Here is a 15,518-nt window from a genome sequence, read left to right on the forward strand (position 1 = left end):
AACAAAAGTAGATCCACAATAATAAATGGTTATTAGGCCTTCTTCTAAACATCTCTTTATGTTTTAAAAAGCACCACATGCTATTATCGAAAACAATTTAACAATAAACAGTTTAGAAAAATGCACTGACAACATTACAGCATTTATTTAGTTAGAAACTTGCTAAGCAAAACGTAAGACTGCGTAAAATGTTATGAACATAGGATTCATATGTAATGATGCCATTATTATTGCCCAGCTGTGCATTCAAATAAAACACGAAGAAGCTGTATTCAAAATGGATTATTATGGCGCCATCTTTCGGGAGAGAAAGCAACATGACAACAACAACAATAATAAGTGTTCAAAATGCAAATTAATCATTTGATACAATAAACATTGCATTGCATGTGTACATCTCTTTAAAACATACCAACATGCAATTCCATCTGTAATTTTCTCACAGTTACACTGTTGTAATTTACCATTGAAACCTAACCATACTACGAATCCTGTCTCTAACCTTACTCATATTTCACCTCAGCAGCAAAACTGGTTTGCAACATAACACAATACTGTAACAAACAATTATTTATTTGTATATTTTCACGTAAGTAGCTAAAACACCCAAATAAAGTGATCATAACAACAACACAATAATATATAATAAATATATAATAAATGGACGAGTTTGATATTAAATTTATAATCACAATATTTAAAGGTTTAACAGTAGACTCACCACAGAACATGCTATTAATACTAGACCCTTTGAGACAGTGTTTGTTTTTGTTTGCTGTACGCTAGAAAATACAAGACTAAATCAATTTGTGGCCTAATTCTGTCCGTTCCTACCCCTCAGGGCAAAGGGGGTTAATCTAGTCAATCGGCCAAGAGCTTACTACCAGTCCGATGATTATGTCACTAACTTAACACTGACTCTGCTACCTGTAACATTTCAAGGATATTGCACGGTTAATAACAAGATAAGGATAGCAAGAATGAGAAACTTAATACTTACAGGTATGAACGCCTAGTAATTGTATGGACATCATATTCGCCAACATAAACAGCAAAAATACAAATCTCTTTAACACGACTGACTGACTCGTAATCCCTTTTTAATAGCGGTTCTGTCGGTCATTGCTGTGGTGTCAGGATACGTGGAGGAACTCGATGACAAGTAAGTCTTTTACATTGTAAAGATACTAACTAATTGTGCTTTAGTAGTGAAGGTGTTGTCAGTGCGTTACTTTTGTTGCGTAGCAACGTACGGAGATCCTCTACTGGAAGCACTTTATGAGTCTGCTTAATAAAATGGGGGTTAGATGGGAATTTGTGTTTTTAATATCCTTTATCACACTATATTTTATTATGTGGGAACCATTTTATAAATGTAACAAGCCACACTAGCACATGCTGCTTTGTAAATAGTCACAGCTAAAAGGCTTGCCTGAGGCAACTGTAATTTGTCCAGTGGTTTGTTATTACTTATTGCATAGATAGATAGATAGATAGATAGATAGATAGATAGATAGATAGATAGAAATCAATGTGTGATTGCATTAATCTGTTCCCTTTTACAGGTTTAAGGAATACCTAAAGCATGAACTCTGGCTGGTGGAGGTGAGAGTGTATGCAGTACAATTTATGCAGTTTTATGTTGTATGACGTGTTTGCTTTATAATTTTTTGTCATGTCATTTTTTTATATTGCAGTTTTATGCACCATGGTGTGCATACTGTCACACATTTGAGCCAATATGGCATGAAGTCGGTGCAGAGCTTAAGAGTATGGGCTCCCCTGTTAATGTTGGCAAGATTGATACCACAGTGCACACAAGTGGGTTCAATTCACATGTTCACATTAAAGTGTGTATATTGGAAAGCTTTAATTACATTTATTGTGCATCTAAAATTGTATTTAAGATTAGCAAGAACTGCATTTGTGCCATACTCCCCTCTAGGATACTTGCAGTAGATGAAAGTTATAGCCTATCTCCTGCTGTAGCTTGGTTTGAGATGACAGTAATGGTAATGCCACACCAGGCTACTGCTTAGCAACCAATTAGTATGCTACTTAAATGGCAGGATAGGCTTACCTGCTGTTTAATGGGATTAGTTAAGCAGGCCTCATGCGTTCATGAGACTCAGTTCGGTGAACTGTATACGTAGTTTGTGTTGAGTCTGTATCTTGTTAACCAGATGGCCATATGGCATAAATTGCATTTCAGCAATTAGAAATCCCGTTAGTTTCTTGGAATTAGGTTGTACAGTGTCTGCCTTTCGCTGCTATTGTCTTCCGACTTCATAATCTTCTTATTATTAAGTTAATACATAAGCTTTCTGGGTAAATGAATGTAGCCCATCATCTTGTGTTTTACCCCCCACCATGAGTACACTCTGTTATTAATTAGATTAGACTAGACTAGACAGTTTAAAAAAAGCAAAGCAAATTAACAATAATTAACTGTGATTTACTAATGATATAGCTAACAAAACACTTCAGCTAATAACATGAATAGTACTATTATTATCTCCATGTATTCTTTTTTTTACTGGTTTATAAATACAATAAATAATGCTTGCAAAAAACTAGAACGCTTAATTTCTCTGTCCTTAGGTATTGGTTCAGAGTTTAATATTCGTGGATATCCAACCATAAAACTGTGAGTTATGCCTGATTATAATCTCTAAATTAATAACCAAGAATTGTTCATGCTGTATGATGTATTTGACTCCGTTCTCTTTTTTTTAAGGTTTAAAGGAGAGCTGTCTTTTGACTACAAAGGGCCTAGAACAAAGGATGCTATTATTGAATTCACCAACAGAGTTTCGGGGTAATTATGGAGTAAATTTCACCATAATGAATTCTCTTGTGTCTTTTGTGTTCTGCATAGATTTTAGTTTTATGTCAATGCTAGTTATAATTCTCCTCATGCTATCCCGTTGTCCTTCTTTCTTTAACCTAGACCTGTGGTAAGGCCACTCTCTAGTGTTCAGTTGTTCCAGCATGTTATGAGTCGTCACGATCTTATCTTCGTTTACATTGGAGGGGAGTCGCTCCGTAAGGTAAACATTATGTAAAATTAATAACGGTCATATTTACGAACCATGAATGAATTATGATGGAATAGGAATTAAATGCAAACTATTGAACACTGGAGCATGAGTTCACAACTACTGTACCACTTCTTTCTGGGTAGTATTTTATTTTAAAGTTTTATTGTTTTATAAATAAACTATGTGAATAGATTTTCTGCTAAGTCATGCATATATAGAAATGGTTAATATAATATACTACTATTGAAACGTAATGTACAGCTTTTTTTCTTTTCTAAACAGAAGGAATACTATAAAGCTGCTACTGAGTATATTGTCCACACATATTTTTTCACTGCATCTGAGGAAGTCCTTCCAAAGGTAAGACTTTCACTTCAAATATGTCTGTAAAATAATTAGCTTCTTAGAAAAAAAATCGATTCATTATTCATTTTGTCCAAAGGCGGTCACTCTGCAGGATGTTCCCGCCATTGCTGTGTTCAAAGATGGGACGTACTACCTTTACAGTGGTAAGATGTACTACTTGCCGTGTATCACTTTAGTAAGCGAACATCTGAAACTAATAGGATCTGTAAGCAGCAAAATCTCATAGTCTCTCAGCGTCTGAGCTCCAGGCTGTTTCCTCTCATCGCCTCTTGGAGGGTGCCGTTCCACTGGGGCACAGAGGTGAGGTGGTAGTGAAATGCCAGGGCATCGAGGCAGAGTGTCACTAGGAAAGGGCACCAATAATGGGAATTAGGGAGGCGTGAAGAACGATGCAGCACCCTCAAAACAAACACTAGCCCACAACAGCCGTTTATCCTCATGGTGTTGATCTGTTGGACTTCCCCATTGTTGAAGAAGATCTTCTGGAACCAGTAGTTTAGCAGGAATGGATCAGCACAATGAACCTGGACCCGAAACACTGCACTGTCAGACGAGTCCTCCATGATATGAATAGTTAGCACATCCATGGAGCAAGGTTAAAACACAAGGTGTAGAATGTGGCATCTGCAGGAGATATATTACAATTACATTACATTACTTTTAGTCATTTAGCTGACGCTTCTATCCAAAGCGACTTACAAATGAGGACATTAGAAGCAATCAAAACCAACAAAAGAGCAACAACATGCAAGCGCTATTACAAGTCTTGGTTAGCCTAACGCAGTACATGTAGACAGGTTTTTTTTTTTTTTTTTTTTTTTTAAGAAAACGAGTAGATAGAATATAGGAAACCTAGTATTTGTTTTTAACTTGAAACAAGTGGATAGAATAGAACAAAGAAAGCTACACTGTAAAAAAAAGAAAAAGAAAAAGTTGAGCCAGCTTGAAAGTTTAAGGCAACCAGCTTCAGCAGATTTTTGAGTTTTCTCAACTTCTTCTTAAAACAACCTTCTTCTTAAAGTTTGCCCAACTTTTTTTTTACAGTGTAGTGTTAGTTTTACAAGAAAAGCTAGCAGTTAGATTAAAAATATGCAACTGATAGAGGGTCAAATGTGTGTTTTTTTTTTCAAATAAAAAGAAGACAGATAAAATAAAATTAGAATAGAGAGTGCTAGAGTTAGAGGGTCAAATAAAATGTATTATGTATATACAGTGGTGTGAAAAAGTGTTGGCCCCCTTCCTGATTTTTTTTATTTTTTTCCATGTTTGTCACACTTTAATGTTTCAGATCATCAAACAAATTTAAATATTAATCAAAGATAACACAAGTAAACACAACATGCAGTTTTTAAATGAAGGGTTTTTTTCATGAAGGGAAAACAAAATCCAAACCCACATGGCCCTGTGTGAAAAAGTGTAAACTGAGTTCAGTTTCTCTAGCCACACCCAGGCCTGATTACTGCCACACCTGTTCGCAATTAAGAAATCACTTAAATAGGACCTGCCTCACAAATTGAAGCAGACCAAAAGATCCTCAAAAGCTACACATCATGTTGAGATCCAAAGAAATTCAGGAACAAATGAGAAAGAAAGTAATTGAGATCTATCAGTCTGGAAAAGGTTATAAAGCCATTTCTAAAGCTTTGGGACTCCAACGAACCACAGTGAGAGCCATTATCCACAAATGGCGAAAACATGGAACAGTGGTCAACCTTCCCAGGAGTGGCCGGCCAAACAAAATGACCCCAAGAGCGCAGCGACGACTCATCCAAGAGGTCACAAAAGACCCCACAACAACATCTAAAGAACTGCAGGCCTCACTTGCCTCAGTTAAGGTCAGTGTTCACGACTCCACCATAAGAAAGAGACTGGTCAAAAATGGCCTGCATGGCAGAGTTCCAAGACGAAAACCGCTGCAGAGCAAAAAGAACATAAAGGCTTGTCTCAGTTTTGCCAGAAAACATCTTGATGATCCCCAAGACTTTTGGGGAAATACTCTGTGGACTGACGAGACAAAAGTTGAACTTTTTGGAAGGTGTGTGTCCCATTACATCTGGCGTAAAAGTAACACAGCATTTCAGAAAAGGAACATCATACCAACAGTAAAATATGGTGGTGGTAGTGTGATGATCTGGGGCTGTTTTGCTGCTTCAGGACCTGGAAGACTTGCCGTGATAAATGGAACCATGAATTCAGCTGTCTACCAAAAAATCCTGAAGGACAATGTCCGGCCATCTGTTCGTGACCTCAAGCTGAAGCGAACTTGGGTTCTGCTGCAGGACAACGATCCAAAACACACCAGCAAATCCACCTCTGAATGGCTGAAGAGAAACAAAATGAAGACTTTGGAGTGGCCTAGTCAAAGTCCTGACCTGAATCCTATTCAGATGCTGTGGCATGACCTTAAAAAGACGGTTCATGCTCGAAAACCCAACAATGTGGCTGAATAACAACAATTCTGCCAAGATGAGTGGCCAAAATTCCTCCACAGTGCTATAACAGACTCATTACAAGTTATCGCAAACGCTTGATTGCAGTTGTTGCTGCTAAGGGTGGCCCAACCAGTTATTAGGTTTAGGGGGCAAGCTCTTTTTCACACAGGGCCATGTGGGTTTGGATTTTGTTTTCCCTTCATAATAAAAAAACTTAATTCAAAAACTGCGTGTTGTGTTTACTTGTGTTATCTTTGATTAATATTTAAATTAGTTTGATGATCTGAAACATTAAAGTGTGACAAAAATGCAAAAAAAATAAAAAATCAGGAAGGGGTCCAACACTTTTTCACACCACTGTATATATAATATATATATATCCCTCTGGTTGTGTTCGGCATTTAAAAGCAAACTTCCTGATTAAACATTAAAGTACACTAGTGTGAGAAACGGTGCAAATTTTCATAATTTTTTATCTCATATTATGAAAATTATTCATAAAAATATTTGTTTTATTTTTCACTCAAATGAGGTGCCTACTTTCAGATGAATGAGGCCTATGATTAATCGGATGCAAATAGAAACACAAAACCAGTCCTAAATGAAAGAAAACAAGTTGACAAAAAGATTGAATTCAATATTTGGTGATAATATAGCAAAATGAGAGATTTATAAGCAATTGTTTGGAGTCCGGTCATTTTTGACTGGGAACACAACGAGTGTGACGTTTTTAAATTTTGTACAAAAAAGCATTTAAAAGCAAACTTCCTGATTAAACACTAATCAGGAAGTTAAGATTAAACATTCCTGATTAAAGCACACTAGTGTGAGAAACAGTGCAATTTTGTTTTATAATTCTTTGTTTAATATTGTGAAAATTATTCATAAAAAAATATTTTATAGAGATTTATAAGCAATTGTTTGGAGTCCGGTCATTTTTGACCTGGAACACCACAAGTGTGACAGGAGTCCGAACACAACCAGAGGGTTTTATATATATATATATATATATATATATATATATATATATATATATATATATATATATATATTATTATTATATTATTATAATATTATGCATTAACATATTCCAGATTACCTAAAAAGAAATACAGGTTTTATTATAATTTACAAATGTTAAGGTTTGTTGTTCCATTATATAGTGCCATATTATGGCCAGCTCAATTGTCAGCTCAAATTAAAGTAAAAAAAATACAGTTTGCACATTAAAATATTAGAAATAATTAATTTGAAAACACAAAGACATTGTGATGTGAGCACACTCTACAAATCACTCTGTCTTTTGAGCATGTGAATGGGATACACAGTCTACACAGACCTTTTGCAAGTAAGTAAGTTTATGAATCACTTACCTGACAATATTCACTTTATCACTTTTTTTAACAGAAATCACATGGTAATCCTCTTGAAAACAGAGGCATAAAAAAGCAGGCAGCTGTAAAAAAAAAAGTTGTAACAAAAAGCTTAAGATTACACCAATATATCTCATACCAATATATCTGCTATATTTACATTTTTACAGCATACTTTAAAGTTACTTTATAACCATTAAAAGTACCAGTATGTTAGAAATACTTACCCATGGTTATACACAGTTTCTTGTATGTATACAAGAGAAAAACCTTTTGTTAGATCACATTATAATTACAGTAATTACTTTCTTACCATTCTTAGCGTTCCAGCTCTTTCGTGTCATATGGCTTACTCTGAACATTTCGTCTGAGCTAACATCCAATACACACCCTTTAAGTCAACAGCTTGACTGTGTGCAAGTAACATATTTTGCATAATTTAATGCAAGTCAGTGAAAAGAAACACATTGTTTTGTTAATAAAATAAAAGATAATTTGTTTCTCATGATTACATATTTTAGATTAAACATGTCTGAGTACTTTTACTTTGCATATTGTTTGCACAGGCTTGATGGTGACATTTAATAAGTGCAGGGCTACATTTAATACATGAAAACATTAAATGTACATAAAGTATTAGCAAGTTTAATTTCACTTGTCTTATCATTCCTATAGAATTTCTTGATGGTGATTTGTCTTCCTGGATAAATCGAGAACGTTTTCCCTCTTACTTCCAAATCGATAGCTTCAGTCTGTACCAGATGGGAGAACTAAGTAAGTTTTTCTCCTTAAATATTATATTTTTACTTAATTTTTTTTCTTTTATATGTCTTATTTTCCTATACCCTTTATAGTTAACAAACTGCATCATTAAATATCACCATTTTTGTGATTGCTATATTTCTGCCACTAGGTGATAAAACATAACTGGCATGATGAGTTATTTTTTTATTCATGTGTGAAAATGATGCTTTGACAGATTGTAATTATGTGAGCTTTTTGTTCATAAATAATTTATTGTGTTGCTGTTCATTTCTCACATGTCCCTCAAAGGTAAACTTGTGGCACTGGCTGTAGTAGATGAGAAGAATCCATCTGAAGAAAGCATTCGGTAAGCAACATCAGAAAATGTACCCCCCCCCCCTCTCCTCCTCATTATTTTTTTTTTACTCAAAATTGATCTCTTTAGTTACAAAACTCTGATGGAAAGGCTGTCAACTGAATACAGAGATCATTACAAAAGGTAAATATAACAAATTTATATGGAGCATGAAGAAAAGGTGCCAAATACCTGAATTACTTGTTAACAAAGACAATATTGATTTTTTTCTCCTAGTGATTACCAGTTTGGTTTTATGGATGGTAATGAATATATCAACGGTTTAATTATGGGGTGAGTTGAACTGGACACAAACATTTTAAGAAGTGCAAAGTGCTGGAACTGTATTTAAAGCCACTGACATAGATAAAAACAAAACTATATATAGTTCAGACATCTACAAAAATCAAAAGTCTAATCTGTGCGTAATCACCACTAACATAATCACCACTAACATGTTTCTCTTCAGAGAAGTTGAGATGCCCTCCATCATTGTGTTAAATATGACCATTGATGGTTACTGTCTACCAGAAAGTAAGATTGAGACCATTGAGGATTTACTTCGCTTCCTAAACAGTGTTCTGGATGGCAGTGCGAAGGTATGTGAAGAAGGGAGATACTTTCCTGTCCGTCTTTTCTGTCCTATAATACATTGTTCCTTTTCTAATAAAATTCCCTTTTACCCCAATCAGCTACTCGGGGGAAATGGATTTTTGCAGTGCACTAAGAGATCTTTCTATAAAGCGAAGTCTACTGTGGTGGTAAGACTGACTAACACTCTTTATTATTTTAGCAGAAGGATAGATTTACTCATTTCATTTTTTTCCCAAATATTTACTAAAAGATCAACACACCAAAACAAAAACTGCTGATCACATCCTCATCAAATATTTACTTGGCTAATATTTAGGTCACTGTTGTCCTAGTAACTAATATAAATATAAATCTCCCTGATCTCAGTCGATGTTCCAGGAAGCTCCATTCTTCTGCTGTTTTGTGTTTGGACTACCAGTGGGTATAGTTGTACTGGTTATCTGGGGTACATGTAGGCCTACTGCTGTACCAGCGGATGATGAGAAACCTGTGGAAGGAGCTACAGCAAGTCCTGTTTTGGATGGACATGGGAAGAAGGCAATAGAATTACAGCCTGAGAGCACAGAAAAAACCTCTGAAGCAAAGAAAGAGGATTAACATGGACTGTTTACTTAGGATCATGTTAATCTTTACCATATCATTACATGTAATACTGTTTTTCCTTTTTTAATATAAATTGTCTTCCAAGTGTACAGTATGTTGTGGTTGGTTTCTTTATCAAATAAAGTTCAAGTAACTTAAATTAAGCTAATTTCTTTTATTTAGCTTCCATCACATGAAAGTCTAAATCGTTTAAATCAAATTCATACAACACACATGCCATACCTGTATGATGTACTACATATTTATGTTCACAGTTTTATTGTGCCTTTTGTAGGAGTTCCCTGTGCATTGTTTCTTTTATTTTATTTTTTGTAAGTAGAACACAATTCTCGACACATTACTGTGACCTGTGTCTGTTTAAGGTCAAATTGCTCAAACTATATTCTGACTCGTGGCTAAATCATATGAAATCTTTGATATGAAACTGTACTTTATATCTGAATAGAAAATGCGTTTGATTAGTTGAATAATTATAAATAAAACGACATGAATACCGGAAATGTGGTTTAACAAACCACTCAATGTGATATTACGACGCCATCTATCGACCATATTAAAAATTGATAGTTGTACTAGATAACTTGGAAGATGGAAAAAGCGATTTGACTTACAACACTGGGACAGTTTTATGACAGAAGAAGAATTTGATGGAGGAAATTTAACTAAAGCCTAAAAAGTGACATTGAAATGGCATTATGGATTCTTCATATCTGTCTTTGCTTCAGATCAAATTAGAAAACATCATCACTTATACAAACGACACAGCAAGCGGTACGTTTCCTTCACCAAGTGGATTAATGGATTATCTCGCTTCTCGTGTCACAAGATAAGAAAAGGGCGTTAAGAGTGATTTTACATGGTGCTTTCTGGAAACTCTTCCATAAGACCCGCGGGAAGCAGAGGATCAAACTTGTATTGACGGATTCTGAAAACGGAAGTTTGCTATACATCTCTGCATTTATTATATAGTTATGACACTTCGTGCGGATATCGTTTTAAATAGCGAGACCGAACACAACATTCTTTTCCAGTTAGATAATACAACTGCGTACAAATAAATGCGGAAGAAATTTGTTTTTGCGTGGGTTTATCAAGTTTTAGTTTATCCGGTTAACCATTTATGGAAGTTAAAAACATGTTTTCACCAGGAAATGTGAACCCTTCCTACTGGCTACACAAATACCGCCATAGTCATTTGGGTTTTTGCCTGGAAGGAAAAATATATCTGCAGCTCTACATGTGAGTGCAAGTTGGGCTAATAACAAATTTTTGGTCGCTTTGGAGGAGGAGCTTTCGAAGAGAAAAGCACCACATCTGTTTCTTGGATCATGGAGAACATGCAGAGGTCTGCGGTTCTGCTCTGTGTCTTGGCTATGGGACTTGCTTTCTGTGGACTTTCGTCTGCCTCAGACAGATATGTGTCCTTGAATGAACACCAAACAGACAATACCACCTTGTCAGCACACCTTCACCCCAAGCTATACTTTGATCAGAAAGAACTGCGTTTGATGAAACAGAGGGCCACTACCACACATAGACACATATTTAAAGTTATTCGTAATGCTGTTTCTGTTATGTTATCCAGTGCAGCTGTTTACCAGCCTCCGGTGAGCCATGAGGATTTCGGCAAGAAATGGAATGAGATTTATGGTAACAATTTGCCCCCTCTTGCACTATACTGTCTGCTTCAACCTGAGGATGCTACTGCCTCTCAGTTTTTGATTGAGTACATGGACCGAATGGTGGAGTATCCAGATTGGACGGTGTCCAGTGCACCAAATGATGAGGTTCCCATCGCCCACTCCCTCACTGGATTTGCCACGGCATATGATTTCATTTACACCTTTCTTGACACCCGCAGAAGATTGCGATATCTCAGGAAAATACGATCTGTTACAGAGGAGCTTTTCGAGCTTTCCAAGCACAGAGGATGGGGAAAGCAGTTTCTACAGAACCACCAGACAACTAACATACTAGCCATTCTCATTGGTGCTCTTGTGGCAGGGGAACATAATGACCCAGAGACCATGATATGGAAGCAAATATCAGTGAACTACATGGAAAAGACCATGTTCCTTCTCAGCCACATTGTTGATGGCTCTCTCGATGAGGGTGTTGCATACGGTAGCTACACAGCAAAATCCATCACTCAGTATGTTTACTTAGCGTTGCGTCATTTTCAGATAGACAACACACAGAACAACTGGCTCAGAGCTCACTTCATGTTTTACTTCGCTACACTGCTTCCTGGATTTCAAAGAACGGTTGGCATAGCAGACTCCAATTACAACTGGTTCTATGGGCCAGAGAGCCAGCTCGTATTTCTGGATGCATACGTGATCCGAAATGGCTCAGGAAACTGGCTGGCAGAGCAGATTAGGAAGCATCGTCCTAAAGATGGACCCATGATGCAATCTGCAGCCCAACGCTGGGCTACTTTACATACAGAGTACATATGGTACGACTCTGTTTTAACTCCACAGCCTCCACCTGACTTTAACAAAGCAACCTTGCACATTTTCTCCAACTGGGGTGTGGTGACGTATGGGGCAGGGTTACCTCAAGCTCAAGGTAATACCTTTGTGTCATTTAAATCTGGAAAATTAGGAGGGCGAGCAGTGTATGATATTGTTCATGCACAACCTTATTCTTGGGTTGAAGGCTGGACGAACTTTAACCCCGGGCACGAACACCCTGATCAAAACTCCTTTACTTTTGCACCAAATGGACTGGTGTTTGTTTCTGAGGCCTTGTATGGTCCTAAATACAGCTATCTTAACAATGTGCTTGTATTTGCCACCTCACCCACCAGCCAGTGTAATCAGCCATGGGAAGGACAGTTGGGGGAATGTTCAAAGTGGCTACGATGGGGAGAAAAGGAAGTCGGGGATACTTCTGGGGAGGTCATTGCAGCTTCATCGCATCAGGACATGTTGTTTGTGAGTGGAGAGTCTGTGTCGGCCTATTCATCCGCCATGAAGCTAAAGAGTGTTTATCGAGCTCTTGTGCTTCTCAACTCTCAAACTTTACTTGTGCTGGACCACATTGAGAAACACGAGCGCTCCCCTCTCAGTTCTCTCAGTGCATTTTTTCACAACCTTGACATTGATTTCAGGTACGTTCCTCACAGATCATTTGGAAAATACAATGGGGCTCTGATGGATGTGTGGGATGCACATTACAAAATGTTTTGGCTGGACGCTCAAGGATCCAGCCCCGTTGCCAGGATACAAGAGGCAGAACAGGCTGCTGAATTCAAAAAGAGATGGACGCAGTATATAAACGTGACCTTTCCCATGGAGAACACTGTCACTAGAGTGGCTTATTTGATGCATGGCCCATACATCAAGGTCTCGGACTGTAGATTCATAGACAACAGTAAAAATGGAGTCAAAATATCAGTGACTCTTAATGACACAGAGACTGTTGTGTCAGTTGTAACAAACTACGAAGACATTGAGGCCAGACATGGCTACTTGGGCTTTGCAGGCTTTGCTAAAACAGAAGACAACAGAAGAATGGTTCAGTTTGGCCGGGGAATTCAAACCTTGCCAAGTCAAGTCACAAAAGATTTTGTGTTTGACTTTGGACTGGTGGTAAACATCTCTGCGGTGTTGACTTTATGTTTTGCTGTAGCTTTCTTAATCAAAAAAAGGAAGTTTCACGTGTCGTTTAATATGCTAATTCATTGCACTCTGGTCTGTGTGTTTTTTTTGTGGGTGACTGAACTTTTATCGCTTTTTTATGGCTGCGAACAGTTCTTGTGCAATGCTAAGTCAAAAGACAGCAGCATATATGATGGAACAGACTCTAGCGTCCATGACTTCCTCCCCATCATCACAATTACATCCATGCCAGGCTCGGGCGCAGATATCCTTCAGCACCTTTTCGATAATAGCTCTGACTTTGTATACCTTCGGATCCCTTCGACCCACCTGCGGTTCCCAGTATCTCCTTTCGTCTCCCTGGTGGACGCTTGCGAGTGGTCCAAAGCAGATGCGCAAAATGGACGATTTCGAGTCATTCAGGGATGGTTCCATTCCATAGTCCACAATGTGAAACTGCACCTGCAGAACATTCAGTTGCACCAGAGCAATGATGAAACAGAGAACAAAGTCAAAGTAAAAGGACAAAGAAAGAGAAGGACGTTGCTGTCAGAGCAGACAAGGACAGGGGGTGGCAAGGGTACCTATATGGACATCGCATACATAAAAGAGCTCAGGCAGCACCTGGTAAAGTACCCAAATGCCCGGCCAGTGCTGAACATGGGCAGTGGAGGCTGGTTCTTGAAGCTGCCGTATCTTCAAGAGGTCATAGGTCGCTCACTTCGCTCAGTTCATGTGGTCAGAGACCCACGTGCATGGATTTATCTAATGCTCTACAGCAGCAAGCCAAGCCTGTACTTACGTAAGAATATTAAAAGGCACATCGTCAACATTTTTCAGCAGAACATTGATGGTATGGATCAGGGTTGTGCTACAGTGGACTCACAGTTCCTTTCTTTAAAGAAGATCCTCTCCCAGCCAGATCACAACCCTGTACAGCTGCTAGCTCAGCTATGGCTGGCTCACAATTCAGCAGGGCTCAAGGTGAGTGCAAGCCTGCCCCCACAAACTTACTTCATAATCAAATTTGAAGATGTTGTATATTTTCCAGAAGAGACAGCAATAAAGATACATAACTTTCTTGGAATACCAGTAGCACCAGCTGCATTAAACCAGCTGACATTTGCCACATCTACAAATCTGTATAATGTGATATATGAAGGAGTTATATCACCTGCCAGAATCAACATGTGGAAGGAGAATATGGCTGTAGATGAGATCAAACTCATTGAGGACACATGCTGGCCTGTGATGGAGAGGCTGGGTTATAAAAGACATACAGTCAGTAATTCTTTTTTGTAAATGTTTTTGCATTTTTCATACTGTGCCTGAAGATTATATAAGTAGACTATGTCAGTATGATTCCTCTAAATGCTGCCTTCTCTGTCATATGATCAATTTTTGTGTGCTCTGATTTCAGTATATTTAAGCAATGTTTATGTATTATTTAAATCTTCCAGACAAAACTGAGGCTAGAATGTCTAGATGTGCAAAACTTGGATCACAAATACATTCAGTTTGACTGGAAGACAAAATGATGGTATTTCCCTCCAGATGGGCGGCTAACAATATTTTTCAGTGTTGCGTTGTGAGATATGTTATAATTATGGTATTATAGGTGAACTGAATATCATTTTCATAGTCATTTTTCCACCAAGAGAACTTATTGATTGATTTAGAAGAGTAATGTTTAAAAATTCCAAAGTTGTGAGTCTACCTCATCACAAATTATAAGAAAATAAGTATGATTTATGATAAGGTGTCAGTTCATATGTATAAATGGGCAAAAAAGTGTTCACTCTGTGATTGTACAACCAAATCACTTTATTGACTTGAAGGGACAAATGTCTTAACACATCAATTGTCTTTTTTTTTTGCTATGCAAATATGCTTTCTGTTGTTTCTTTGCAACCTTATATAAACAATATATCAAACACCAACAACAAATCCATCTTTCTTTTCTGAAAATTGTATCTTTAGCTCATGATGTAATCATAAATGGAACATTTAATAACCCAAACAAGTAAAACCACAAAACATCATATTTCTCATCTTGATGGGTAACTTTTAATGCAGTTTTAAGAGACAACTAATGTGAAATGTTTTAAAAGCCACAATGCAAATGGATTTTTCCATGGCACCACATGCATATGGAGTGTAATCATCACTGTGGGATAACTGAAATGGAGGAAAATAACGACAATTTATGTGATACTTTTAAAACATTTGCAAGGGTTGCTTGCGTTTGTGTGTGGTGCTATTTGCAGAGTCACTCCTTTGTGCCCAGCATGCTTTTGGACTAAACTCAGCAAGCATTTTTTCATAGAATAAAGGCTGTAGAATATTAAGTTAAATGCTAAATGCAAGCAGAGCCAGTCTCTACATTAGACCATATTGCTACTTGT

General features: G+C 37.3%; 2 protein-coding genes across 3 annotated transcripts; both read left to right on the top strand.

The window, feature by feature from the left end:
• The first annotated feature begins 873 nt into the window (after window positions 1-873).
• Window positions 874-9,648, top strand: LOC306846287 (protein disulfide-isomerase tmx3a). Of its 2 annotated transcripts, none has more exons than XM_079379549.1 (16): window positions 874-1,002; window positions 1,108-1,162; window positions 1,566-1,605; window positions 1,698-1,821; window positions 2,602-2,647; window positions 2,738-2,818; window positions 2,951-3,050; window positions 3,324-3,401; window positions 3,484-3,550; window positions 7,888-7,986; window positions 8,266-8,323; window positions 8,402-8,455; window positions 8,549-8,605; window positions 8,781-8,910; window positions 9,004-9,072; window positions 9,272-9,648. In XM_079379549.1, exons 1-16 carry the CDS (start codon window positions 981-983, stop codon window positions 9,500-9,502), a joined length of 1,311 nt encoding a protein of 436 aa, XP_079235675.1. In that variant the 5' UTR covers window positions 874-980; the 3' UTR covers window positions 9,503-9,648. The 2 variants fall into 2 exon arrangements, with proteins under 2 accessions (XP_079235675.1, XP_079235676.1); XM_079379550.1 differs by having other exon boundaries at window positions 9,361-9,644.
• A 435-nt stretch (window positions 9,649-10,083) lies between these two features.
• On the top strand, window positions 10,084-15,046 carry LOC306846271 (dermatan-sulfate epimerase-like protein). The gene has a single exon (XM_079379520.1). The coding sequence runs from the start codon at window positions 10,837-10,839 to the stop codon at window positions 14,413-14,415; it is 3,579 nt and encodes a 1,192-aa protein (XP_079235646.1). The 5' UTR covers window positions 10,084-10,836; the 3' UTR covers window positions 14,416-15,046.
• Window positions 15,047-15,518: the final 472 nt, after the last annotated feature.

This window comes from Barbus barbus (genome assembly GCF_936440315.1).
Source record: "Barbus barbus genome assembly, chromosome: 26".
NCBI classification, from domain to species: domain Eukaryota; kingdom Metazoa; phylum Chordata; class Actinopteri; order Cypriniformes; family Cyprinidae; genus Barbus; species Barbus barbus.

What these genes read in the sequence shown, in the direction of transcription:
- LOC306846287 (XM_079379549.1), top strand. Translation starts at nt 981, where the DNA reads ATGAGAAACTTAATACTTACAG. An exon ending in GAGAAACTTAATACTTACAG is followed by an intron (nt 1,003 to 1,107) that starts GTATGAACGCCT and finishes CCTTTTTAATAG; the next exon opens with CGGTTCTGTCGGTCATTGCT. An exon ending in TGATACCACAGTGCACACAA is followed by an intron (nt 1,822 to 2,601) that starts GTGGGTTCAATT and finishes CTCTGTCCTTAG; the next exon opens with GTATTGGTTCAGAGTTTAAT.
- LOC306846271 (XM_079379520.1), top strand. Translation starts at nt 10,837, where the DNA reads ATGGAGAACATGCAGAGGTCTGCGGTTCTGCTCTGTGTCTTGGCTATG.